This window comes from Syngnathus leptorhynchus, chromosome 6 (assembly GCF_054491065.1).
Source record: "Syngnathus leptorhynchus isolate UIUO chromosome 6, UIUO_Slep, whole genome shotgun sequence".
Taxonomy (NCBI): Eukaryota; Metazoa; Chordata; class Actinopteri; order Syngnathiformes; family Syngnathidae; genus Syngnathus; species Syngnathus leptorhynchus.
In genome coordinates, this window is record NC_141200.1 from 2,271,858 (window position 1) to 2,295,663 (window position 23,806).

Consider the following 23,806-nt stretch of genomic DNA (forward strand, 5'->3'; position numbering starts at 1 on the left):
AAGGCTGCGTCGCTCGGCGGTTAGCCCACAGAAAGAACAACTTTGGCTCGAGAAACTGTCTTTAACATGGGTGGTCAAAAATTTGGGAAAGGCAAAGCGATGTACATGTTTATGCATCGGAGCCGCAAAATGCTTGGAATCCTTCTCTACGCAGCTCATAAACACTCCTTGGCAATAAAAATGAATATTAATCATCCTCGGCATAGCAGAATGCATTTCAGTGAATCATTCCCTGGCGCTGACGCTGCATTTTTATCTTCTCCTCAGTGTTCCAGCACCTGCGCGGGGGGCTTCCAGAGGCGAGTGGTGGTTTGCCAGGACGCCGAGGGCCGCAGCAACAGCTACTGCGACGAGAGGGTCAAGCCGGCCGAGTCCAAGAGCTGCAACTCGGGTCCGTGCCCGCTGTGGAACTACGGCGTCTGGGGAGAGGTGAGTTTATCTTCTCGTTGGCTTTTATTGTTCTTTCTTAATCACGGTGAACCTTACTACGCTTCCCGCATTGCTGTTTATTGTGTCTGTGTGGTGTCGCGGCCAATTTGCTAACGTTTGCCAACTCTGATGAATTGGTTATTTGGTCAATTAATCGAATAATCTCCCTGCAATTTTATTTTCCTTACAGTGTATTTAAAAAAAAAAAAAAAAAAATACTGTAACCATTTTTTTTATTATTTAGTGATTAAAAAAAAACAACAAAAGTAAATACCAGTTAAGCAATATCACACAAGTGAGATTTATGCCGATTGTTCTCCAAAGTAAAAGCAAATGTTTGCAGATGTCTTTTTTTTCAATGAAACACTCATGAAGTGTTTTGAGTAAGTAAGTCAAGGTGGCATCAAATCCCTAAAACGCATCTCGCTCCCCCCCAGTGCACTCAAAGCTGCGGCGGCGGCGGCAGGCGAACTCGCCTGGTAGTGTGCCAGCGTCCCAGCGGCGAGCGCCTCAACGATTACAACTGCGACATCCTGGACAAACCGCTGGACATGGAGCAGTGCAACCTGCAGCCCTGCGTAGGCTCCGCCTCCTGGCAGCGCAGACCATGGAAGCCGGTACGATAGTCTTCCCTTCCCTGACCCTTATCGGCCTTTTTGGGCCAATAGGCTCGATGTGTATTTAGTCTAACGCGGCGGCGAGACTCAACTGAGCGCCCGCTTATCACGTGCGCGCTGGTTGGCATGCGTTGGGCCCAGCCCGGCCCAGCCCGCCACGCCGGGGCCCTGCGGTGACATGGTGCTGATTAGAAAGGAGAAACAAAAGAGCTAAAACACACAAAGACACAATGGTGCTTCTCTTAGGCGTTCATTACAAACACATGGATCTCATTTCTTTTTTTTTTTTTGCCCAGTCAATGTTATATGAACGTTGTTGTCTCTGCTTTCATCATGTATCCTAAGTACACAAATGTATATTTGTGTATAAGAGTTCAAATTATGCCTTTTATCAAACAGCGACAAAAGGCTGTTGTATTTTGGATATGTATCTTTGTACAGGATTTTTTTTTTTTTTTTTTTCCCCCACCCAAGTGGCTTCGTTGTCGTTACTGGTTATTTAAAAACATTTGCCGGTGCTCTTGTATCTCTTTAAAAGTCAATACAGTCTTGTACAGTGGAAAATATTTCCAATTATTTTTGTTCAGTTCAAGAATGGATGGATGGATATTTTTTTGTATTCATTCATTCATTCATTCATTCATTCACCTCAGGTCAATCGTGTTCACACCATAGAATGAAAAATACCAGTTTATTTTATTAAAAGTTTTTTCTGCCCCCCACACATACAATATTATTTGTTTATGGTAGATGATACTAATAAATACTGCAGCTTTAATGTTTTTAGTGTCACTTTAAAACACTTAAATTCTTCGTCTACATTAAATACACGTGTTGCAACTTAAGTCACACGACAAAAACGAGATGCGTCCATAGTAACTCATGCCACCACAAAAAGGGGAATAATAACAGACAGCTGAAATTACAATAATCCACTTTTAATATCACAAGCAATTGAAACAATTAAGCACGGTTGCATCATTTCAGGCAGCAGCTCGACAATAAAAATGTTAAGACATGGAACGACTTGCGGTAAAACACAGAAAGGCTTTTATAGCTTGTGTCAGGTTTTTGTGTGTGTGTGTGTGTGTGTGTGTGTGTGTGTGTGTGTGTGTGTGTGTGTGTGTGTGTGTGTGTGTGTGTGTGTGTTTGTTTGAGGGGGTGCTCTTATTTACGCCTCCATAAAAGCGCAGCGTGACTCCACCGCTGTGACATGCAGCTTTACAGGAAACAAATCCCGAGCGGTCATAAAACACCATGCGAACCTTGGCGACGGCGAGAAGTTGGCGACACTTAATTCAGACTGACGCGTCGCAGATGCGCGTCTTATCCTCGCAAGGTCGTCTCTCCCTTTACATCGCATATCGTCAGCGTCTTTTTTTTTTTTGCATGTTTTACTTCATTATTCCAAGATGCTATTTATTTCAGAGGAGTACACAAAAAAAAAGGACTCAGCTCCTCCCCCTTTGTAAAGTTGATTAAAGAACCCAAAATGTGACACTTGTGTCGTTTCTCCATGCTGACTAAGTATCGCACAGGTTTAAAGAAGGATTTAATGTTAAAAGTAAAAAAAAAAAAGAAAATACAACCAAAAGGCCACATCAAGTATTTGACACAATTTATTATGCAATTACCAATATACAGTATTCAGGCATTAAACCCATAAAAACAACAGCAACATAATAAATTCTATAAATACATATATATGCTCATATAATTATATATGTAGTATAATATATATATGTCGAGATGTATAATTATGTATGCATATATTTAAATCTACATACATACACACACATATATATATATATATATATATATATATATATATATATATATATATATATATATATATATATATATATATATATATATATAAAAATAGCCCACTTGTTTGTATTATTCCTTTATTTTTTTCAAGTAGCCTTACCTTGCATGAGTACCTCTTGTTTGTTCTCATCGTGGCGTTACCTGTTAAAACTGCTATTTTTATTTGTATTATTATGGATGATGGACTATCAATATGTTAGTGTAGTTTCAAATCCCATTTTATTTTGCTCTTACTACATTTAGGGAATGATGATTTGAAGCTTTTTTTTGAAGGAATTTGCGATGATGCTTCACTCACCCGAATTGGCCGTGACTTTTCGTCTTCCTTCCATCATCGCACATTGAATCGTGTTGGTTCAAAGAAAAGACTCAAAGCAATCGGCGTATTTATTGTACAGACGGTAGAAAATCAAAATGTCCGAAAGTGTGAACCACCTTGGAAGCAATCAGCTGCGTGTGTATTGTTGCCCTTCCACGTGGGATCAGTTGGCCAGGAAAAGATCCATTTCAGTCATTTGCTGGCTTCTAATAAAAACATGGCGTTTCCTGGTGAGCTTCGTTCCCATCCCAAATGAAAGCCATATGCGCAACGTTGACATATTTGACTTTGGCCTGAGGGTAGAACTTCCCTTTAAACCTGTCACACACACACACACGTACTAGCGAGGTCCATTGCCTGTGACATCACTGAGCTTGTATCTTCTTCTCGTTTGAAACTCCTTTTAGTTGTTCAAGCCTTAACTGTCATTGTACAACAAAATTGGGGTCAAAGTTGGCTGTACGTCCCTGACGACTGTTTGCCAGCCAATCACGTAGACTGCTGATTTGGACTCCTCATTTGACACAGGACCTGAGACTTGATCTCAGAACTTTGAGGCTGGTCGATGTGCTAACCACTAGGCCGGCAGTTCGGGCTACAAAGTTGTTTTTGTCCTAAAATCATGGCAGCCTGAAAAAAGAAATTCTGAGCAATTTGCATGTCCTACCTGAGTACGGCAAGCTTTAGAGCTTCATTTTGTTTATGCTTGTGTCAAGTGATGGGTGAGATGGTGGCCCTAAAGGGACAAATGTCATTGCATTCAAAAAATGAGAGGATGGATGTGGAGGTCTGGAATTCTTTAGGGTGCTCCTGAAGGAACCAGAGGGTCCGCGGCCCCTCTTTGACCAAGGTCACGGGTCGTCTGGTTTTTGTCAACGTCCGTCATGCGAGCACCTTTTAGACCCGAGGGAGCGCTTCTTAAACGTACAAGGTAGCGTCGCAGACTCGGTGGAGCCCGAGTCTGGTGCTGTTCAGACCTGTCCATGCTCTCGAGTAATTTTTGGAGTGGTACTACGTAGTTTGGAATGACCTCGCGGCATTTAACTGAAAATCAGAGTGTGGTACGTACCTTGGTCTTAAGGTCATGGTTCACATTCGAGATGAGAACAGATGTTTTCTGTAGACAGGAACATATTTGGTTACATTTCAAATGGAACCTCCAAAATACAAACTGCTAGCAGTGAATTTGACAGTAAATTCAAGGTGCAACTAGTAATCGATTAATTGACAACTAATTGATGATCAAATTCATTGAGGAATTGAAATTTGCCAAAAATCTTCATTTGGACTTTCATCTTCTAGTTGGATATATTAAACATAACTGAAATTTACAACATTTTTGTTGAATTTATTTGTTAGAAAAGGAATATTCTATAGTTGTTTTTAATTACATTAATCAATTAATCGGCAAAATAATCGTCAGATTCGTCGACTATTTAAATAATAGCTGGTTAGAATTGGCAACCATAACCTGTTAGGGCTGATAGAATCATCTTTCGAATATAAATATAAACCTTTTTATCGGTCAAATTTCGTTGGGTCGACATTGAACCTGGATTTTGTAAACGTAGCCTCTCCATTTTGCAGAACCGAGTAACACTTAAGAAAAGGCTGAAGACTTCCATCCGGCGACAGGCCGAAAAAGCTGTAACGGGAAACAGTCGGGGATAGTTAAAGCCCGGAAATGAACATCATCCTGATAAAACAAGCTTCACGGTCTTACTCTTGCATCTGTCTGCTGGTGTCCATGTTTTGCAATCTTGAAGCTTTTCTAAGAACTGTCGACTGAGTGGAAACACAGCTGGCTAGCATTTAGCCGCAAGAGGAAGTTCAGCTCTTTGTCAACGTCAAAGGTCAACCATTTTGTGACGTTGCTGCCAAAATCCGTTTGTATGCGAGACGTATGCTGTTTGTGCAAGGATTTTTCATTTTTGTCTGTGTTGCGTAGCCCCAAGGCAGGAAGGGAGGGGGAGGGGGGGGGGGGGTCGGCCTCTGTGGAATGTTTAGGCCGAAACTGTGCTGTTTTGGCATTTCACTTTGACTTATGGCGATGTGCTATATCACTTCGGAGTGCTGTTGACTTAAAAAGGAAACAACGTGAAAGAAATCGTACATGCTCGGAGATGGCAAAACGGAATTGAACTCGGACAGAAAATTATTTCCACGATCTTGATCGAGACGAAACGTGACTGTTACATCTGAAAGACATCAAGCGTTTGCGTATGAAGCAAAGAGAACTTGCTCGATACCAAGTTCGGATTTCACGCTACTTAGCTAAAAACACATCTGGTCGGGTTACAGATCGATGCCTCTTGACATTCTTGTGATAACATTCTTACCAGCTGCTCCCCCGTTGAGTTTTGTTTTGACTCGGGTCTTTTGCGAGTTCCCTGCAAACGTGAATCGAGAATCTTTATCGTCTTTCCTCGCGTCGTGTTTCATCTCCATCGAGCCCAGACGTGCTCATGCTGGTAGAAAACAAAAACAAACATGAAGCTCCGTCTGTTATGCTTGTCCATGCTAGGAATCAAATCGGCTGAGTTCACTCCCACAACGGCGCAAACACATTTTGAAATTCGCCCATTTTCAAAAATAGAGAATGAAACTAGGCGGCATTGTATTTGCTGCTTTTTTTTTATTCAGCTTGTGGGTGGTCTGTCACATTTCAGAAATAGCTTCTGACTCTAGACGCCCCCCCCCCCCCCCCCCCCCTTAATCTAAACATGTAGTTAACGGACTTTTAGCAAACGTATTAGCCACTGTGTGATTGACACGTAACCTTGACACTCACCTTTTGGGTGGCTGCGGTCTCCCTTAAAAGCTTTGACGAATGACTGCATGCCCCCAAAAGGCCATTGATTAGTCTACAGAGCAAGAAAACAATCAGATTCCAATGCAAAGGTCATCTTAAATGTCACCGTCAGACAAAAGCCAGATTGAAAATCACGACCTGAAAACCTACAAAATTGACATTTGGCACATTCTGGTGATTGACACCATTTGTTTAGTTTTTTCCGAGGTCTGTAATAGTTTCTAATGGTCAAATGGTTCACATTAACTTACCTGGTGGCGAACAATGAGTGGGCGGCGTCATCTTTTGCCACTCCTACACAAAGTCGTCTACCAAAAAAAGAAGAAATTCAGCAATAAATGTTCAATTATTCGTAACAACTCCTCTTGATTAACTTTCCATGTGTCTGTTTTAAATCAAGCGTGTCTGCTTTAGCACTCAATTAAGTGATTTGCTGGTGAACTGTGAAACTGTCAAATGTGGAATGTCGCCCTGGATGGACTTAAAGCGGATCGTTACGAGCTTCTCGCTCCATTATGTGGAGAATGGCTCTTTCCCTTGGCCGCCATTCTGCTGGTTTCTGCACGGCAAATGAGTGATCCCTTTTTAATCCCTGCATGAATCCTTCTTCCCCACCCCGGATTACAACAGATGTAAGCCGGCTAATCATGTGAAATTAATGGCCGTGACAACGTGGGAGGGCAAAATGTGTTTCCCATGTGAGGCATGCGGAATATTTTTCACACACATTTAAAAATCTCTTCATTTACATTACAATCCAAAAAGAAGTGCTGTTTTCAAATTTGATAAGCAATTAAAATTCAGAAAATTGACGCCCTTACCTGAGCGGTTGCTCTCGGGTCCTAAAGGTCACACTTCAGTGTTTCCCCTCTTTTTTGTCTGAAAGGTTGAAGCGGTCTTGCGGTCCACTACACTTCAGTAAACTGTGCTGTGCCAGCTCTCTGAGATGCACTAATGGCTGACATATGATGCGAGGGAGGAGCACATATAGCCGTCTTTATCCAAAGACACACAAAGACACACACTCTTCCCCCTCCTCCCGCCATTAAAATGCAGATAAAGTTCAGCCAGGGGAGCGTAGCCCGTATGGCTGCGATTTTCTTTCTTCCTTCCCTCTTTTACGGCACCGAGGAGGGGCCTGCTCTTCTCTCAACACCCCCCCCCCCTCTACAAAAAGCAGTCTGAGTTGGTGGAGGGAGTTATCTTTATGTGTGTGTGTAGCGGGTATGGGAATCTGCCAGCTTTTGATGTTGTGCGTCAGCTGAGGCTGCTCTGTGTTTAAAATGCCTCGCTAATTACAGTGTGTGTGATGCATGTGTGTGCAGTGTCACCCGCTATATGAAAAACGGTTTGTTTGGACGCGTACTTAAAACCAGACGTGCCAAAAGTACTCACGCTCTTGACTTGAGTCGAAGTACAGATTCAAAGTAAATTTCCAAAACAGCATACAAAAAAAATAAACAAACAAGACTGTTTTGACTTTTTAAACTTTTTTTTATAGTGCTCATACTAAGGAAAGAAAATAATCTGTTCTCTGAGTTTGGTCATGTGACAAATTGAGCCTTGATTGGTTGTTACCTGACTGTGATTTAATTTTCAGTCGACGGCAAGTGACAAAATGGCCGCCCCCTCAGATGGAAAAAAATTGGTAGCTTTTTCTGTTTGATTCTTACCGCCTAGAACATATTGTAAATATTAATTCTGAGTTGATTTTTAAGACCTCAGTCTATTAACACCGTGCCAGGCAGTTTTGATTGACAAGCAACCGATCCTTTTGTTTGAAATCGGCCGGGATAGACTCCAACTCGGTGTACGTGGTGTCGAAAACAGATTTCTAAAGTCCATATCCAACCGTAACAAATTCCCAGTTTTCCATGAGTGCTCTTGTCTTGTGTTTGATGTTACGCAACATTCTGAGATCATCGTTAGGGGACAATACGATATTATGCGGATGATCTGGACTGGAAAATGGATCAAGACAAAACGCGCTTCGCCGTGTCTCTCGAAGCCTGTTTGTAAAGGGCCACAAAAAGGCTCAGTCGTCGAGCAAAAAATAGACGACACCCTAATTGCTGTCTGGCCTCTGTGGGGAGGGGGTAGCCAGAATCATCCGCCATCTCCGGCCCGTTTCAGAGCTTTCATCAGTTGCTGAAGTTCTTCGAGGTTCCTCATTGGTACCAGATGAACGTCTCGTCGTAGTGCCCATGTTTGGCTCTGCGACCGACGCTGCACTTAGTTTACAGGAGCTCCTCGGAGTCTTCCGTTTGTTTATGGGCCGGACGCATTCCACGACCGCGAGTGGTCTCTTTGGCTTGATTAGACGGGACGATGCGTTTGGCCGTGAAATGAAGCGAGAAAGCCCGGCCACCAAACCCGAGCATCGGTTCGTTCTTAGTGACTTCTGTGATCTGTCAAAATAAATACAGCTACTTTTTTCGTATCCACCCATCACACCTCATTTAAAATGCTGTTTACTTCCATGGATTCTGCTGACTCATCCGATTTTGTTCCTTTTCTTCGTAGTGCTCGGTCACTTGTGGACGAGGAGTCAAGCAGCGAGAAATTATCTGCGTTGACCAGAACCAAACCAAAATAGAAGAGGCACACTGCGGTCCCCTTCCTCGACCCCAGACTGAGAAAACCTGCCGGGCTCGCGGGTGCCCCACGTGGAAGGCCAACAGATGGAGCAAGGTAAGTGAAATGATCTAATAATCCTTTTATATATTTTTTTATTTATTCTTAATTTTGTTTTTTTTATATATTTTTTTTTAATTTTATGAATGTATTTTATTATTATTATTTGATTATTATTTGTCTGTTACTAGTTCTAGTGAGGCACATGATGGCAGTTTCAAAAGTTGTTTGACCTTTGAAATTGGAATTGAACTCATTCGACCTTCAAGTTATCACACAAAAGCAGCCTGAACACAAAAACCGTATCACGTGCTTTATCTTCCAAGAACAAGTACACAACGTGATGGCCCATACACAGAATGCACGCAAACTATTTTCCCCCCACCTCAGCAGCCACACTTTAAAATCCCCACAAAGACACCCCCCTCTCTCCTCCTTCTACTCAAATAACTAAAATCCCCAAAGATCCATTGACGCCCTCTCCTCCCCACTTTTTGTCAGGTCTCCTCCTCTTTTGCAGTATTGTGTAGTTCTGGAAGCAATCATGGTCCTCTAAAAATCCACCATGAAATTGTGAGCATACGGACCCGTAAAAGTATGAAGTTCTATATTTTCATGACACCTTTGAACGCTTTGCAACATCTGCAAACTTTTTTTTTCATGACCTCTCGCCATTATGTGCCTTCAAGTGTGTTTACTGAGGAAAATTCTACAAAAACAACAAAGCTCTCATATCTTCTGAGACTGGCAATGTCATCGTTTTTGCTAGACTTTGCCAATCTTTTTTTTTTGCTCACCAGTGCTCAGTCACGTGCGGAGTGGGACTCCAGAGCCGAGGCGTCTTCTGTAGGCTCAAAGGCAGCGGAAAGGTCAGAGAAGATCTATGCGACGCTCCATCACGGCCCGCCGTCATCCAGCGGTGCCAAGCTGCAGAGTGCACCCATTACACTTGGCTCGCCGCTCCGTGGAAAGAAGTGAGTGGGAAACTTTTCATTTTTTTATTTTATTTCATTCTATCTAGTTAGTTTGTTTATCTTTTCATTTCTTAATTTGCTAGCTTGGAACTTAGCATGTTTACGATAGCTTGGCTAGTTAGCTTCTTAGCTAGTTCCGTTGTTTAGTGCTTGGTTAATTCACTGGTGCCGTATTCTTTCGGTTTCTTAGGCTTAAGGTTGTTGTTTTTTTTAGTTCCTTAGTTTGGTTATTAACTTCTCCGAACAGGTTTGCCATAGTTCCTTCCCTTCCTGTTTGCGGATAAAGTCGCTTTTTATTACTTTGTTGATTTTTTTTCTTTTTTTTCGTCGTTCGATAGTTTTGTTTGTGTTCTAGGGAAAAAATGATGTGCCAATTTATAAGTAGTTAGTCTTTAGTCTTTCACATCTCTGACCAACATCCTTGCTAACAACCCCCTACTAATACACAGATGTACACATGCTAAAGCATCCCATTATGCTGTTTTATTGGTTCTTTCTTGGTATCATTAAAGAGACAACCTGAAGGCTCTCTCTCGCTCTCCTGCTTTGCTCAAGAGGCTTCCCGAGAACCCACGGGTCCTTAAATGACATCACAAGGCTAGACTGCCTTGTGTTCCTATCACACTTGTGCGTAGCTCCGAGCTCCGCTTTTCATCTTCCCCCGTTGCTGTCGTGTGGCTTTGTCCTCCGATGGCAAGGCATAAATGAAGATCGCCGTGTAAAAGGACTTCTCCTGCACAAATGTTTACTCATGCCTCCCCACGTTGCCTTGAGAACCAGAAAACTGTTTTTCTTTTGCCCAGGAAATCATTCAGTCACATAAAAAAACTTGTGACATATTCATGGAGTATAGGGACCAAGCCCTGCTGTGATTAGCAAAGATCTGTGATTGTTTGCCTCCAACGGTAATTGCCTATAGATGCCACTAGATGGCAGCAAATCATTTAAATAAGAGAGGACCATAAAGCATCAACACGATATATCTTGCATGTACACCGTCGTAAACATCTGTATTCAGTAGTTAATTCATTCGACATAAACAAACCAACTTCGACAATAGTGTTAGCTAGCATATTAGCCCTGTAACAAGATGACACAAAATGGCGTGACATAAAATCTGTGAACGACTGAATTTGCGAAACGTCAAACTATGAATTTGCACGATGTTCAAAACCAGCAGAAAAGTAATTGCTTTTTTTTCCATTTCATGTTTATGGCCACATAAACGCTCTTTTAAATCATCGCTGGTGGTGATCTTCTTTTTTTTTTAATAGGAGCACATGTTGCATCCTTAAACGGCTCCAGCTGGATAAACTCAAGGCGGTTGGAAAACCCAACAGTGCCCCCCCCCCTCTGTCAGCCCATCCCGTCTTCACTCTCCTTCTGTTTACTTGCAGTGCAACGCCACCTGCGGAGACGGCGTGAGGAGCAGGGCGGTGAGCTGCGTGGGCCCCGCCATGACGCCGGCGCAGGCGGACTACTGCGAGCCGTCATCCCGACCGCCGACACGTCAGCCGTGCCGAGCTGCTCCGTGCCGCTACGTGTGGACCGCAGGGGACTGGTCGCAGGTTAGTACTTCAAATCACACGATGCTTCTGACCTTTCATACAATTTATACCAACCACCGCTGTCAACCTCAGTGCTCCGCTAGCTGTGGCGTCGGCTACCAGCAGCGTGCGGTCTCCTGCTCGGCAACACCCTCATCTCGGGCGCCGCATCTCTACGCCGTCGTCGGAGACCGCTGCCGGGAGCCTCGTCCTCAAATCTCCAGGCCCTGTCTCCTCAAGGACTGCCCGCGGGCCTCCTATTGGAAACTCGGACCTTGGGGAAAGGTTAGCACTCGCTCGGGTGGATTCCGTTGTATTCGAATGACTCATCGATGTCGATTGCAGTGTTCTCAGACATGCGGGGCAGGAGTGATGGAGCGCAGCGTGGAGTGCGTGACCTCCAAAGGAGCCGCGTCCAAGCAATGCCGTCCCTCGGAAAGACCAGAATCTCAAGCTGCGTGTCAAGAGAGAGAATGTAAGTCAACACCCCCCCCCCCCCCCTTCCCTTGCGGTAATCATATCAAATTGACTGTGTTGTGTATGTTGGCCAACACCGTATCTGATTGTGTTTATAGAAACTCAAGTGTTTTCCCCCTTTTTTTTTTTTTCTTCTCTTTTTGGCTTCGTTTTGACACATTAGCCAGAACGGCGTCTCGGGCCGGAGAGGCCTCTTGAAGTCATTACTCGGCGCTAGGATAAATGGCCACTCAGCGCTTTTCCACAAACTCTCCGCACGGTCGGGCCTATCCAAACGCCGCCTTCATTGTGAACTTGCGAGCTCTTCACAAGTCGGCAGCGGGCCAGACTTTGCGCGTTTGCCCGGCCGGTTCTCTGCCAAGTCGGTCCGCGGCGGAATTAAAACGATATGCTCGGACGAGAGCCAGTACTGCGCCGGAGTATTAATGCTAATCAGCACGATACGGCCACTGAGGGGCTCCGGGCAAACTGGAGCAGGCAAACACACATCATGAAACATTTAATACAACAACCAGCTCTCCCTTTAAGGAAACATTCATCATGCTGATGTTTATTTTTTTTGTCAAGTTCATCTTTTCATTCCATCAATAAGACTTTTATTCCTATGACTCACAACTTCCTCCGACCTGAACTTTTAATTGCCGAGGGTGGGATCAGTCTTGTCAAGACAGAACGAGGAAGCAAATACTTTGAAAGTATTCTGTGTTTTATCACCTGGCGTCTTATTGTTCCCCTCAAGGCCAGTTATTCGCCTCGTGCCGGGAAGTCCAGATACGGCAAGGCGTCAGGCTGGACGGGGAATATTACCTCAAAGTCAAATCACGCATCCTTCAGGTGCGTTCAGTAGTCTGCACGTACTTTGCGAGTCTCCGCCATGTGCTCACCTGCTCTTTCTTCTTCTGCAGATTTACTGCGCGGAGATGCAAACGGATTCCCCCAAGGAATATGTGACGCTGCGTAGCGGCCAGACGGATAATTACTCGGAGGTGTACGGCTACAGGTATATGTTGGGGGGGGGGGGGTCAGATTTGATTTTGATTATGAATTAAACATTAAAATGTCAAACCTAATAAGATACTTGTAATATTTACAATTTTTTTTTGTTCTTTTACAACTTCATTGTCATTACAGAGAAATCTTGGCAAAGAAGTAGTAAACTGCACTTTAATACACCATGTGGGAATTCTGCACTATTAATAATTTGTACTTTAACACTATTAAAACAATAAACTTGTGAATGACGCTTGAAATCATTTGATCTGTTACATAATGAGCAGCTACCATTTAAAACTGACTTCAAGTCGCGATTCGCATTATCATTTGTGGACTTTCCTCTCCATGGCCTCCAGGGGGCGCTGGAAGCTCTTAGCTTTAGCTTTTATTTCCTAAAGGGCAATCCACTTTTGAGTCTAGTTACACATAAAGACAGAAATTAGAATCATAACTGTCACTCTGGACTCTTGTGTGTTTTATCGCAAACTGCTGAAAATGTAACCCGATTGTTTGTGTCACCCCCACCTTTTAACTTTGGTGGTCTCATCCGCAAAGGCTGCTGAACCCCTTCGAATGCCCCTACAACGGCAGCCGAAGGCAGGACTGCAACTGCAGGAACGACTACGCCGCGGCGGGCTACACCCTCTTCCACAAAGTCCGTCTGGACCTGAGCACCCTGAGGATACTCAGTGAGTAATTACTCAGTGATTGCCCGTCTGCCACAGCCAGACCACACACGCTAGTGCGTCATCAGGGATCGGTTTCACAAAATCCCCTTTGCCCCCCCCCCGGAAAAAAAAAGAAATGTTGCGATGACCTTCTGAGCTCATTCCAAACACCTCCATGTGTGGACGTGCAGGCATGCGCCCGGCTGAGATATCTCGATATGACTCGCATCGAATACTGATCAATAAATCATCCGAGGGCCAAGTGATGACAAGAGTCAGCTCGACCTCCCTCCCGTGATTAGTGGATTATTATATGTGCGGAGAAGCCATCCCGTTCTCTTCATCCAAATAGCATGTGCTCTCATCCTCCCTCTGCATGGTACTCATTTGGATTTGGCAGCTTGAAAAAAAAGAGGCGGAGAGATGCAAGATGACTTCAAGATGAAGGCTGATGAGATTCTGTTCCTTGGGTCATTTTTTTTTCCGCGCTGAAATTATTGGCACGTACCTCTTAATCAATTCTTAAATCAATTTTTTTTAAAATTGGGTTGGCCCCTTTTCGGCATGATTCTTTGCAGGATTTGCTAAATTGATTCTTTTAGTCCTCACATGCATAATTCAATAGTTTTGGGGTCAAATTCAGTGCCGGGTTCATGTTTACATGTTTGACCTTACCATTTGATTGATTTTCCCCAAAGACTTTATTAAGTTTTATTTGAAAAAGTAAATAAATATTGAAAAAAAGTCAGCGAATATGCAAATCTGCATGTGCCAAACTATGACTATGCAGAGGTTTGCAGTTTTACGTTGTAGTATCACCAATCACCTCTAGATGGCAAATGTTTCTTAGTTGAGTTTACAATGCGTCTTACGGTACACTGCCCTACATTACAACAAGATATAATATTTTGCTGATTTGAACAAACATAGTACCATAATAATATGACAACTTTGAATTGAGTTATTTTGTATTAAAAAAAAAAGAAAAGAAAAGCTACAAAATGAGCATCTAATGTTGGTTTCTTGTTCAGCAGTTTGGAGCCTGAAAATGTTTTTGTTTCTTTTTCTTTGCTGTTGCTCAGTCACCGACTTGCGCTACTCCCACACTCCCGTTGGTCGACCTGTGCCCTTTGCCACGGCCGGTGACTGTTACAGCGCCGCCAAGTGTCCACAGGTTGGTGAAACAATCCCACCTCTTTGCCTTTATGGCACAGGGACTGACTTGTGGATACTTTGCAGGGCCAATTCAGCATCAATTTGATCGGCACCGGGCTCAGAGTGGCCGAGGCCACCAAATGGACATCTCAGGGCAATTACGTTTCTGTCAAGGTCCACAGGTCTGAGGTATGGAACTATTTGTTACCCTAAGTGGCTGATTTTCATGAGTCAAAAACAGTGGCAGAATTTGAAGAAGAAGCTCCAGTGATATTTCTTGTCTCATTTCCCAAATTGTCCAACTCGTTTGTAGGACGGCACAAGAATCTATGGCCGCTGCGGTGGTTTCTGTGGGAAGTGCGTTCCTCAGGCGCACAGCGGGTTCCTCCTTCAGGTCTACTGAAGATCTCGGCGACCAGCAAAAACTCGTTGATAGGACCCCAATTGACATCTGCCAGCGTGTTGAAAAAAAAAAAAACTACCGATTTAACCAAAACACGCGGCGACTGTCTTAATATTTGATGAATGATAATCAAAGAAGGCTGACACTTATGAGAGACTGTTGACCTACCTTAAATAATTTACACACTGGAGATCGCCGGAAGACTAGTCTACTTGATACTTTTGGGAAGTTTCCTCTCAAAAGTACTAAAGAACTACTAAAAAAACCCTAGAAATACCAACAGTATATCTCTTTTTAACTTTAGCGCAATTTCCTCGCCCTGCAAAAGTACTCAAGAAATGACTGACTGCCATCATTAATGTTACCCGTATCCCCTACCTCCGCATTTTGATGTTTGACCATATTTATTTCGGAACCACCGTTCGAAATTCACAAGCGGCAGCCGTCGCCAGGTTGTTATGGTTGTTGCGTCCGCTTTGTGTAGCAAATAACCACCAATGTCCCGAATGGTGCTCGAATGATTACCTCGCAAACTATGGCCGTCAAGATAAAGCTAGCCGCAAAGGGTATCGGATTTAAACTTCATGGGCAAAAGTTTTGGGACAGTCAATGACGGGGTTGTTGTTTCTGAACCTTTATTGAGTCCACACATGTATTTTACGTGACGAAAACCACCCGTTTACTTTCTAACTAATGATTCTATGATATAAATGGCAAGAGTGATTCTCACTATACATAGGTCGCTGGTATAACATAGATTTGTCTAATATTATTGAAACAAGCATCTTTATTTTTTATTTTCTATTTTCACTACCGGTGTGCGTGTCCCATTACTTTTGTCCGAGCCGTGTATTGCCGTAAGACTCATTACTACCCGCATCGTTTATCTTAACTCGATCAAAAAAAAAAGAGCTTTAACCAAAGTTAGATGGAGTACAACGCAGCTTGTATTGGTTGAATAAAAGAAAACTGAAAAAAAAAAGTCAATGAGCAGCTAGAAAACCTTCATATGGATGAAGGCCAACCGTGCTATGAGGTCTGTATCAGAAAATGTAAAGAATACTTGACGCACTATGTGCCAAACATTTTTGTAGAGATGTAATCCTGTTCTTTGTAATAACCGTGAAGAGTTGTAACTTATGATGAGTTGTTGTTTGTAATATTCATACTTGAACCGTGCGCTAAGTACAGTATGAAAAATGGGCATTGCCTGCCATTTTATCCAAAGATGTTTTTTTTTTTTAATGAATGCTAATGTTACCTATACAGTATGTACAGTACAGTATGTAGCCTGTATAAAAAAAAAAAAGATTTATGTTGGTGCTTTCTTACTAATCGTACAATCGTATGTCTTGCCACTACTAACACTGGAAAATAAGGAATAATAAATCATGAAATGAAATCCCTTCAAACGTCTTTTTAAAAGTTCTACCGTATGACTCCGATGAGTCACAACACCATATGAGCCACGTTAGCCAAGCACTGAATTTCACCGAATTTGGGTTTTTGGGACAAAGGTGCAGGTACCCCAGCAAAAGGCAATGTTTATGCAGCAGTGGCTTTCATAAGAGATAACTTTGTACATTGAAAACAGATCCTCTGGTCCTTCAAGAGCCCCTTTGATTTCCTGCCAGATGGCCGCCTCTGTTTCGTAAAAATCTAATCTGAGGATTTAAGGACCTGATGCATGACAGTCACTCCCCCTTCAGAGCTGTTTCCCCCTGTTTTGGGTCTCTTAAGAGTCGTCGCACTTATCTTCCCCGCTCAGGAAAAGGCTTCTCTGCATAAAACACAAACTGAGCTGGCATAGAGAATTTTCATAAAAGAGAGAGCGATGATTGATGTTTACTATGAAATGCATTCTGCACATTCTTGCAGGATCTGCCACATGCTTGGGGAGAATACTAACATTTGACATTCTAAAAATTCAACGTCAAATGTCCTTTTAGAGGGGTTATTACATCAGAAAGACTGATTTACAATTTTAATCAACTGTGTGCTTCACATCCTTTTAAAAAATGTTCTAAACATTGCCAATTTGTTGAAGTATTTATGTAAATGTGCTTGATGGTCGGCTTGTACCCTGTGACCCAACAGAAATCTTCTTTTCTGGGTAAACAGTGACATCTAGCGGGTATGATTGGGTATGGCACCTACGTTGGAAAAATTCAACCTCTACGTGATTATAAAAATATCCTTCCATAAATAAATAAAAAAATCAATTAAATAAAATAATCATTTGAAAGAAAAAGTGAAATTAATATTGAAGAAATGATCATGAAAACATTTATTTAATAATTGTAATATTAGTTAAATATTATAAAACCCAGAAAAATTAAATAAAAATATATAATTATAGAAAGAAAAACCAAAAGTTTTGATTGATGATAAAAATGATTAAAGTACACGAATTGATTGCAAATAACGGGGACGCCCTAAATGTAGTGTAATTACCAAGTACTGCCGGCAGATGGTGGCAAAGCATCATTTAACTACCAAAACAAATGGCATACTGTACTGATTAGTTTGCTGCCCCTTAATAAATAAATATTTATAATGAACAGTACTTTTGAAAATATTTTGAATGTATTATTATTTGGGTATCTTACTTTTAAAGAGAATCACCACTTTTTTTGCCGGGCGCCGATCAAGTCCATAACTCTTATCTCGCAGACACCCACAACGCAACAGTTGGTCTTCCCCTGTATCAAATTCATATTTAATACTCCGTGTCTACTCGAAAATCCGCGAAAGCCCCTCACACACATGTGCACAGACACACTACTGCCACCCAGGAAATATTTCAGGGGGGTTTCCATGATGGCCCGACCCCTGGGAGGGGGGCGTCATGCGTACTCACAATTTTCAGCTCGTCTTTAAAATTTCATGGAAGTTTGTTCAGTGGTCATTTTGATTTGATGAATGGTATTGGACACAAAATGATTGAGGAAGTGCTGGTTAAGGAACCAAGTTTATACCCAGCACACAATGGGGTTGAGGAGTTGGGTCAAGATTTTTGATACAAGACGTTTTACCCATACTGAGTTAAACGAAAACATGTACACAATTAAAAGCAGTGGCATAGTGTTTTCCTCATGGAAAATACTTTCCGCCTGGAAAATGTTGCTCTGTGTCAGCATAGTTTGGAAAAAAGGCGGCAAAGGTCCTCCATAGGCGATAGTGTGGGAGCAGTCACAAAACTAGTGGACTTGGAGAAAAGTGGCCTAATTAGTTTGAACAGCTTTAACACTCTGGAAGGGTTTAAATGTTAAACAAAAGTTTGTTCTGTTTTTCACATCAACCACGTTGACCTGCGTTACCGCAATAAATTTCCCACGGTAAATATTGTATTGCTTTTGAACATCCTACTTACCATTTTTGGAGCAGTATTAATCTTCTGTTTCAAAGCAAGAGCGTAAAGTGTATTCGGATTAAGTTGCTAAGTTGCATTTTTTTATATATATATATAAACGTTCCATAAATCAACCCCCACCCACCCAAAAAAAGAATTAAATCCACTCTATTATGTGTCAGAGTGACTTACATATAATTTAGAAAAATTACACTCAAACCGAACTTGAGGTTTCGCTCGATGAGCGACAACAGCTGTTTGGAAACATGAAACGTAACTAGCGTGCATTTACTTCACTTCACAACAAATATCCTCGTCGGTTCAAAACACGCTCGCAAATCAACTGGGTTTCACGAGAACATCCTGATATTTTGCCTGAAATATAAGTGAAAAGGACTCTCACGAGCTCCTTACACGCTACGTAAAGGCCAAAACGGGATTTGTGAGTCACGAAGTCGACCTCCCAGCTGCTCGCCTGCACGTTTTGCTGGCGTAAGAAGCGTCAATGTCTATCAGCCGCCATAAGGAGCACATTTGACGAAGATTTATTGGCCTGGAAAATGTGTTAGACATGTGATTACATGTGTTCTGATTCAAAATAATACCACAGGAAAAAAAACAAAAAAACATGCCACATTGAATATATCAGCCCTACATGCCAATAAACAATTTATTTTAGAGGAACTTCGACACTATCGCATTAACGCTGAAGGCACGTGTAAGCTAACGTTAGCATGAGTGTTTATCGTTGAATGTGCTGCAGTAGTCAACGAAATGGAAGTTCCTATCTGGTAGCATAGCAATTGTTAGCATAGCATTAGACTTTTAAGTTGAACAGAAAGTTCCAATCAACCGAGCTTCGTTAGCATCCCAAATGTTAGCATGCTAATATTTTGGACTGACTTTAGACTTCAATTGAATTGGTTATTCCTGAGCAATTCTGGAAAAAAAAACAGCCCAGCTCATTTCCATGGTAACCATAAAGAAAATACAAACGCATTATTGGGCCGGAGCTTATCTATTTGAGAGATAAAAGTACTTTTAAAAGCTTTTTTTTTTTTTTTTCCAGGTGAGGTCAGCTCGGAATCCGAGTGGCTTTCAAAGGGAAGAAGCCGGGCCACACAGCGAGGCCTCCCGTTGTGTTGCACTGATGCTTCCCGAGATAGACGTCACATAGCCAAAGCAAAAACGCAGCGTTGTCAGGCTCCCCCCCGTCACACCTTTACACCTCGCTCATCTTTTGTCGCACGGATTCACCCACACGCCGTTATCCCCCGCATAAATACGTAATTACCCATTTTCTCTCAAAAATCTCTCAAAAATCTATCTACTCCAAAAAAGCCATATTGGCTATCTGGGACAAACATTGGCCCAAACAAAAATACCCCCAAAAATATTTGGTGCCACGTTTGAAGTTCTCATTGGCACAAGAATGTTACATTTGCTAAATGTCGCGTGCGTACACGCGAGATGCTGATTAAAGTTGGAATTTTTGTTTTTTTTCCTCCTCCATCTGATTTCTATCAGGTGCAAGAGCACGGATGGGTAATTTGCCTCGATAGAAGCCTTTTTATTAGCGAGTCGCTGGAAATGATAGTGCAGCTTTAAAAGCTTTAAAAAGCACCGACCGACTGAACTTTTTGAGTCGACAGCTGATGGCGACTAGGCACTTCACCTGGATTTCATAAATGCATCCCAAATAAATACAAAGCGGCAACAAATAAAAGAGTGAGCAACATCCTGACTACTTTAATGATTCCAGCCCGTATACTATTAGAAGTGGACTTTTGAATGCACTTTTACAACCAGTCTGCAACTTTTGTCATGCGGAAAACCCCCGAAAAATCAAGATACCGCAGTTTCTTCAAAGTAGAATCGAGCCATGTGTGAGAATTTCAATTCATTTTCTATTGTCCGTTGACTTCATTTAAATCCCTCATCTTGGGTCGACATCATTAAATCGGCTTGAGATAAACAAACTGTTGAGCAAGAATGCAAACCGTTTCCCTCCCCGACGAATCTGATTCCAAACAGCCTGCAGCGTCCGCTAACCTCTGATTTTCTGATTTGCTCGGTACATTCCGCAGACTTGGCAGATGGCGGGCGGCCTAGCGATCCATCTGACGCGGGCATAAATACTTTCCGAGGGTAATTGAGCCACTTTTTTTTTTTTTTACCCGCACGCCGCCATCAAAAAGGTCGACGCCGTCTCAGAGCCAATCTGCGGAATGCATATGAGATTTGTTTCATGAAACAAAATGAACTTCTTGGAGAAGCGTCGTCGGGCTCGGCGCTCCCAAACGGATCGGTGTGCCGTGTCGAGGGAGCGCCAGTGCGGCCGGCGTGGACAAAAGATGACATTGCCAGTTGGTTTTCTGCCATTATGAGGCTGTCACACAGAATTAGGCCAGACGGCGGATACTTTCATGTGCGGATTAACACTTGCCCGTTGTGGATAATAGATATTTGCCTTAGCTAATCCTTTCCTCTGTTGATTTTTTTTTTTTTTTTTTTTTGTGCTTGTTGCTTTTTTTAATAACTTCTTGCAAGCAAGCACATTTTCAACAAGAGAATGTTGAAAATGTAAGAAGCCGGAACAAAGGCTGTTGTTTGACACAGATAAACCGCTTACTGCGCCGAGTTTGAAATGGAAAATCGACTTTATTTTACTGCAACGCCATCGAAGAATGGAATTGCTAGAATGGTTAAATATGAATGCTAAATTACCCAATTTTTTTCAAAAAAAAAAAAAAGACAACTTACAATTAAAATTAAAAAATGTAATCGTTTTTTAAAAAGGATTTTAATGATAGATTTATCTATAGAAATCTTTTCGAAAGCTGATAATAATCAGTTCCGCTTCCAAAATAGGCCAAAATTAACCAGATGGCGAGAAGTGGGTTTTTTTTTTTCCATGGATGTCTTAACGTCAACATGAAATTAAAACACACATGGATACATTTATTATACATATGTTCAAGATTATTACATCGACATGGCGTGCAGCAAAATTTATAACATGGAGATGACAACAACACATTTTCTTGATGTCTTGATGAAGAAGTTCCTCCCGCGTCCATTGACAATGACATCATGACTAAAAACGTAATTTACAGACGCACAGGAACAGTTTCTTTCCCCTGAAACTGAATTGAAAGAACACATCAATCTGGACTGTTCTGGCTGTCTGAGAAGACGTTTTGGATCTCACCTGATCAAGCCAAAAACGTCTTCTAAGACAACCAGAAAGATCCAGTTGCAATCGATTCATCGCTCTCTAAGAACTTTACATATTTGGTGTCTGGGAGTTCTTGGTCCTGGGTTTTGGCATGGGTGAAGGGTCTTTGGGAAGAGCTTGCTCAGGCTTTAGAAGGTTTTCCCCAGGTGTCGAAGCACTCGGGTGGCAAACTCTGGTGGAAAGTTCTGGAAAAGCTGGAGCGCCAACATCAGTGGGGTTCATGGTTTCGTAATCTGGGCTGCTGACCTCAGATCTCTGCTTTCTTACGGAAACCATTCTGAAACCTTCTTTCCCCGAGAGGTGCGTTTCGTCCCGTCCTCGCCGGCGGCGACACAACGCGGCGACGATGACGAGCAGAAAAAGAAACAACGCCGCTTCTCCCGCCAGTACGGCCATGATGGTTTTGGATGTCAAACAAGACAGAGTTGACGGCGTCGCCGACGAAGTCGCCGGTGGATTTTTACAAACCGGACGAACAGTGTCGCTCTTCTCCGTGCTGAATCTGTTCCTTACCCTACACATGAAACTCTTCTCCCTGTCCAGGGATACGTTCAAAGTCTGCTTGGTGGCACCCGATAAGACGATATCATTGACGGTCCACGAGAAGGACAAATCGTGAGGATTGGCCGCGTGGCAGCTTAGATTGACAAATCCAATTTGCAGGTCACAGAGGTAACCGAGTCGTGGTTGCGACACCTTGTCCAAGGTGCAGAGACGGCCGGTCCACTCGCCGACCAAGGTCCAGTTGGGTTTGCGCACGATAGCCTGGTACAAACCCCCGCTGGAGAGCTTCAGGTTCTTCAACAGGAGCGATCCGGTCTTGGACACGTCCTCCGGTTTCCCGACGGACACTCTGGTTTGCTCCCGGTTGAAAATGATCGTGCCGTTGTGAGTCCAGCTCAGTGCGTCCGTGTTGGCCAGTTGGTTGTAAACAAACGGAAGCTCCACCGTCTGTCCGACGGCTGCGTACAAGTCGCACGCGTCCTCGTCGGCGCTCGCAAAGGATCCACGCAGAGCAATCGCCAAGACCATGACGGCGGCGTACATGACTCGAGATGTCAAGAAAGGAGACAGAAAGCTAACAAGCAGTGTACCGGGAACAAGTTAACATTGTGAAACCTCAGACAGAAGTAAATCTTTCTAGAAGAAGGAACTTGCACTGATCAAGTCCACTTTCACTTCCCGGAGACGCCGGCGAGTGCTGTCGTGTTGCAACACTCACAGACAAGCATCCCGTGTTTGCATGGACAGTTTTAGTACTCCAGTTCTCTACGACAAATAACCATTCATATTTTGCAGAAAGCAAAGAAAATGAGTTGCCCCGACCTGATCCATCTACCTGAGAGGGCGGAGCTTGTATGGTGTGGGCGGGTCTTTGTTGGGAAAAAGGTCAAATGACCGTAGCAGACACATTGGCAGGGTGGAGACACATCATCAAAATTAATTCTGGTTTATAAAACTTTTTATGAGATAAACGACATAAATCAGTCATCCAATTCAATTATCTAGAAAAATTCCCTAGCAGTGTTTCCAGTAAAGCACATTGACGTCGACGATGCTAACAGCGTCGACGTCAGGTTAACCTGGCACGAGTTGGGTTTTCGTCTTTCTCTAATTTCCGACAATTAGCGACGGTTCTGTAAATCTCTGTCGCGTCAAAAATGGGCAGGGCCGTAACACCTGTTTGGCTCTGCTTCGCCGTCATTCTGTATTTTCCTTCCCCGCGGCAACAGATGCATGTAAAATGTCAGCTATGTCCGCAGGGGGCCCGAATGCAGCGAATTCCTCGTCGCAAATGTTGTCCAAGACGACATCGGGCCAACTGGCAAATAATAACGAGGTGTTGCCAGAGAAGAGCACACTGCTGTTTTATGTCATATAATTTACGTGTAATAAGTTTCTTTGCTTTAATGATAGTTATGTCACCAAAGCATTCCACGAGTCAGCATTTTTTTTTCTCATCATGCCACAAATGATAGCCTTAGTGTAAACTTTCCATCTGCGTTTTTTTTTTTAATTTGGTGATGCACTTATGGCCATGATCATTCTCTGTATTATATTAATCACTGGAAGTTAACTGTTTACAAAAAAAAATAGAAATTTTAGGAAAAAAATCTAAATAAAAAATAAATTAAAAAAATACATTTTATTTAAAAGAAAATTAAAAAAATATATATTTTAGGACAAACAACAAAAGGAGAATATTCCGAGCACTCATTGAATGACAGGAAGGGAAAGGGGGCACCACGTTTTCATCCCCAAAGGTCTTCTAAAAACGAGTCACGTCTGGTCCAAGCGGCTCTGGAGCATCCCGCTGTCAGCTTCCATCTGCGGCCTCTAAATTACACATCAGCCGAG

At 42.7% G+C, this 23,806-nt stretch overlaps 2 protein-coding genes and 1 long non-coding RNA gene across 5 annotated transcripts in view; 1 reads left to right on the forward strand and 2 right to left on the reverse strand.

Annotated features, from left to right (window-relative positions):
* LOC147055241 (A disintegrin and metalloproteinase with thrombospondin motifs 20) overlaps positions 1–15,840 on the forward strand; it is a 50,701-nt gene extending 34,861 nt beyond the window's left edge. Inside the window, exons 27-39 of one of the 2 annotated variants that reach the window (XM_085914297.1) lie at positions 268–429; positions 867–1,046; positions 8,531–8,698; positions 9,442–9,615; positions 11,013–11,183; positions 11,256–11,447; positions 11,508–11,637; positions 12,379–12,473; positions 12,545–12,639; positions 13,188–13,321; positions 14,383–14,474; positions 14,540–14,644; positions 14,769–15,840. In XM_085914297.1, coding sequence (XP_085770423.1) covers positions 268–429; positions 867–1,046; positions 8,531–8,698; positions 9,442–9,615; positions 11,013–11,183; positions 11,256–11,447; positions 11,508–11,637; positions 12,379–12,473; positions 12,545–12,639; positions 13,188–13,321; positions 14,383–14,474; positions 14,540–14,644; positions 14,769–14,858 — 1,788 coding nt within the window. In that variant the 3' untranslated portion in view covers positions 14,859–15,840. Of the gene's footprint in view, positions 1–267; positions 430–866; positions 1,047–8,530; positions 8,699–9,441; positions 9,616–11,012; positions 11,184–11,255; positions 11,448–11,507; positions 11,638–12,378; positions 12,474–12,544; positions 12,640–12,770; positions 12,922–13,187; positions 13,322–14,382; positions 14,475–14,539; positions 14,645–14,768 lie in introns of those variants that run through there. The other variant, XM_085914298.1, reaches the window with a different exon arrangement.
* On the reverse strand, positions 2,937–7,073 carry LOC147055242 (uncharacterized). Of its 2 annotated transcripts, none has more exons than XR_015066419.1 (4): positions 6,829–7,073; positions 6,259–6,301; positions 5,987–6,059; positions 2,937–5,663 (listed from the first exon to the last, which is right to left on the reverse strand). It is a non-coding gene; the product is annotated as an uncharacterized LOC147055242 (long non-coding RNA). The 2 variants fall into 2 exon arrangements; XR_015066418.1 differs by having other exon boundaries at positions 6,259–6,315.
* Positions 15,841–21,117: 5,277 nt separating the features above from the next.
* Positions 21,118–22,497, reverse strand: LOC147055243 (uncharacterized). Its single transcript, XM_085914872.1, has one exon. The coding sequence runs from the start codon at positions 22,493–22,495 to the stop codon at positions 21,497–21,499; it is 999 nt and encodes a 332-aa protein (XP_085770998.1). The 5' UTR covers positions 22,496–22,497; the 3' UTR covers positions 21,118–21,496.
* Between the last annotated feature and the right edge of the window lie 1,309 nt (positions 22,498–23,806).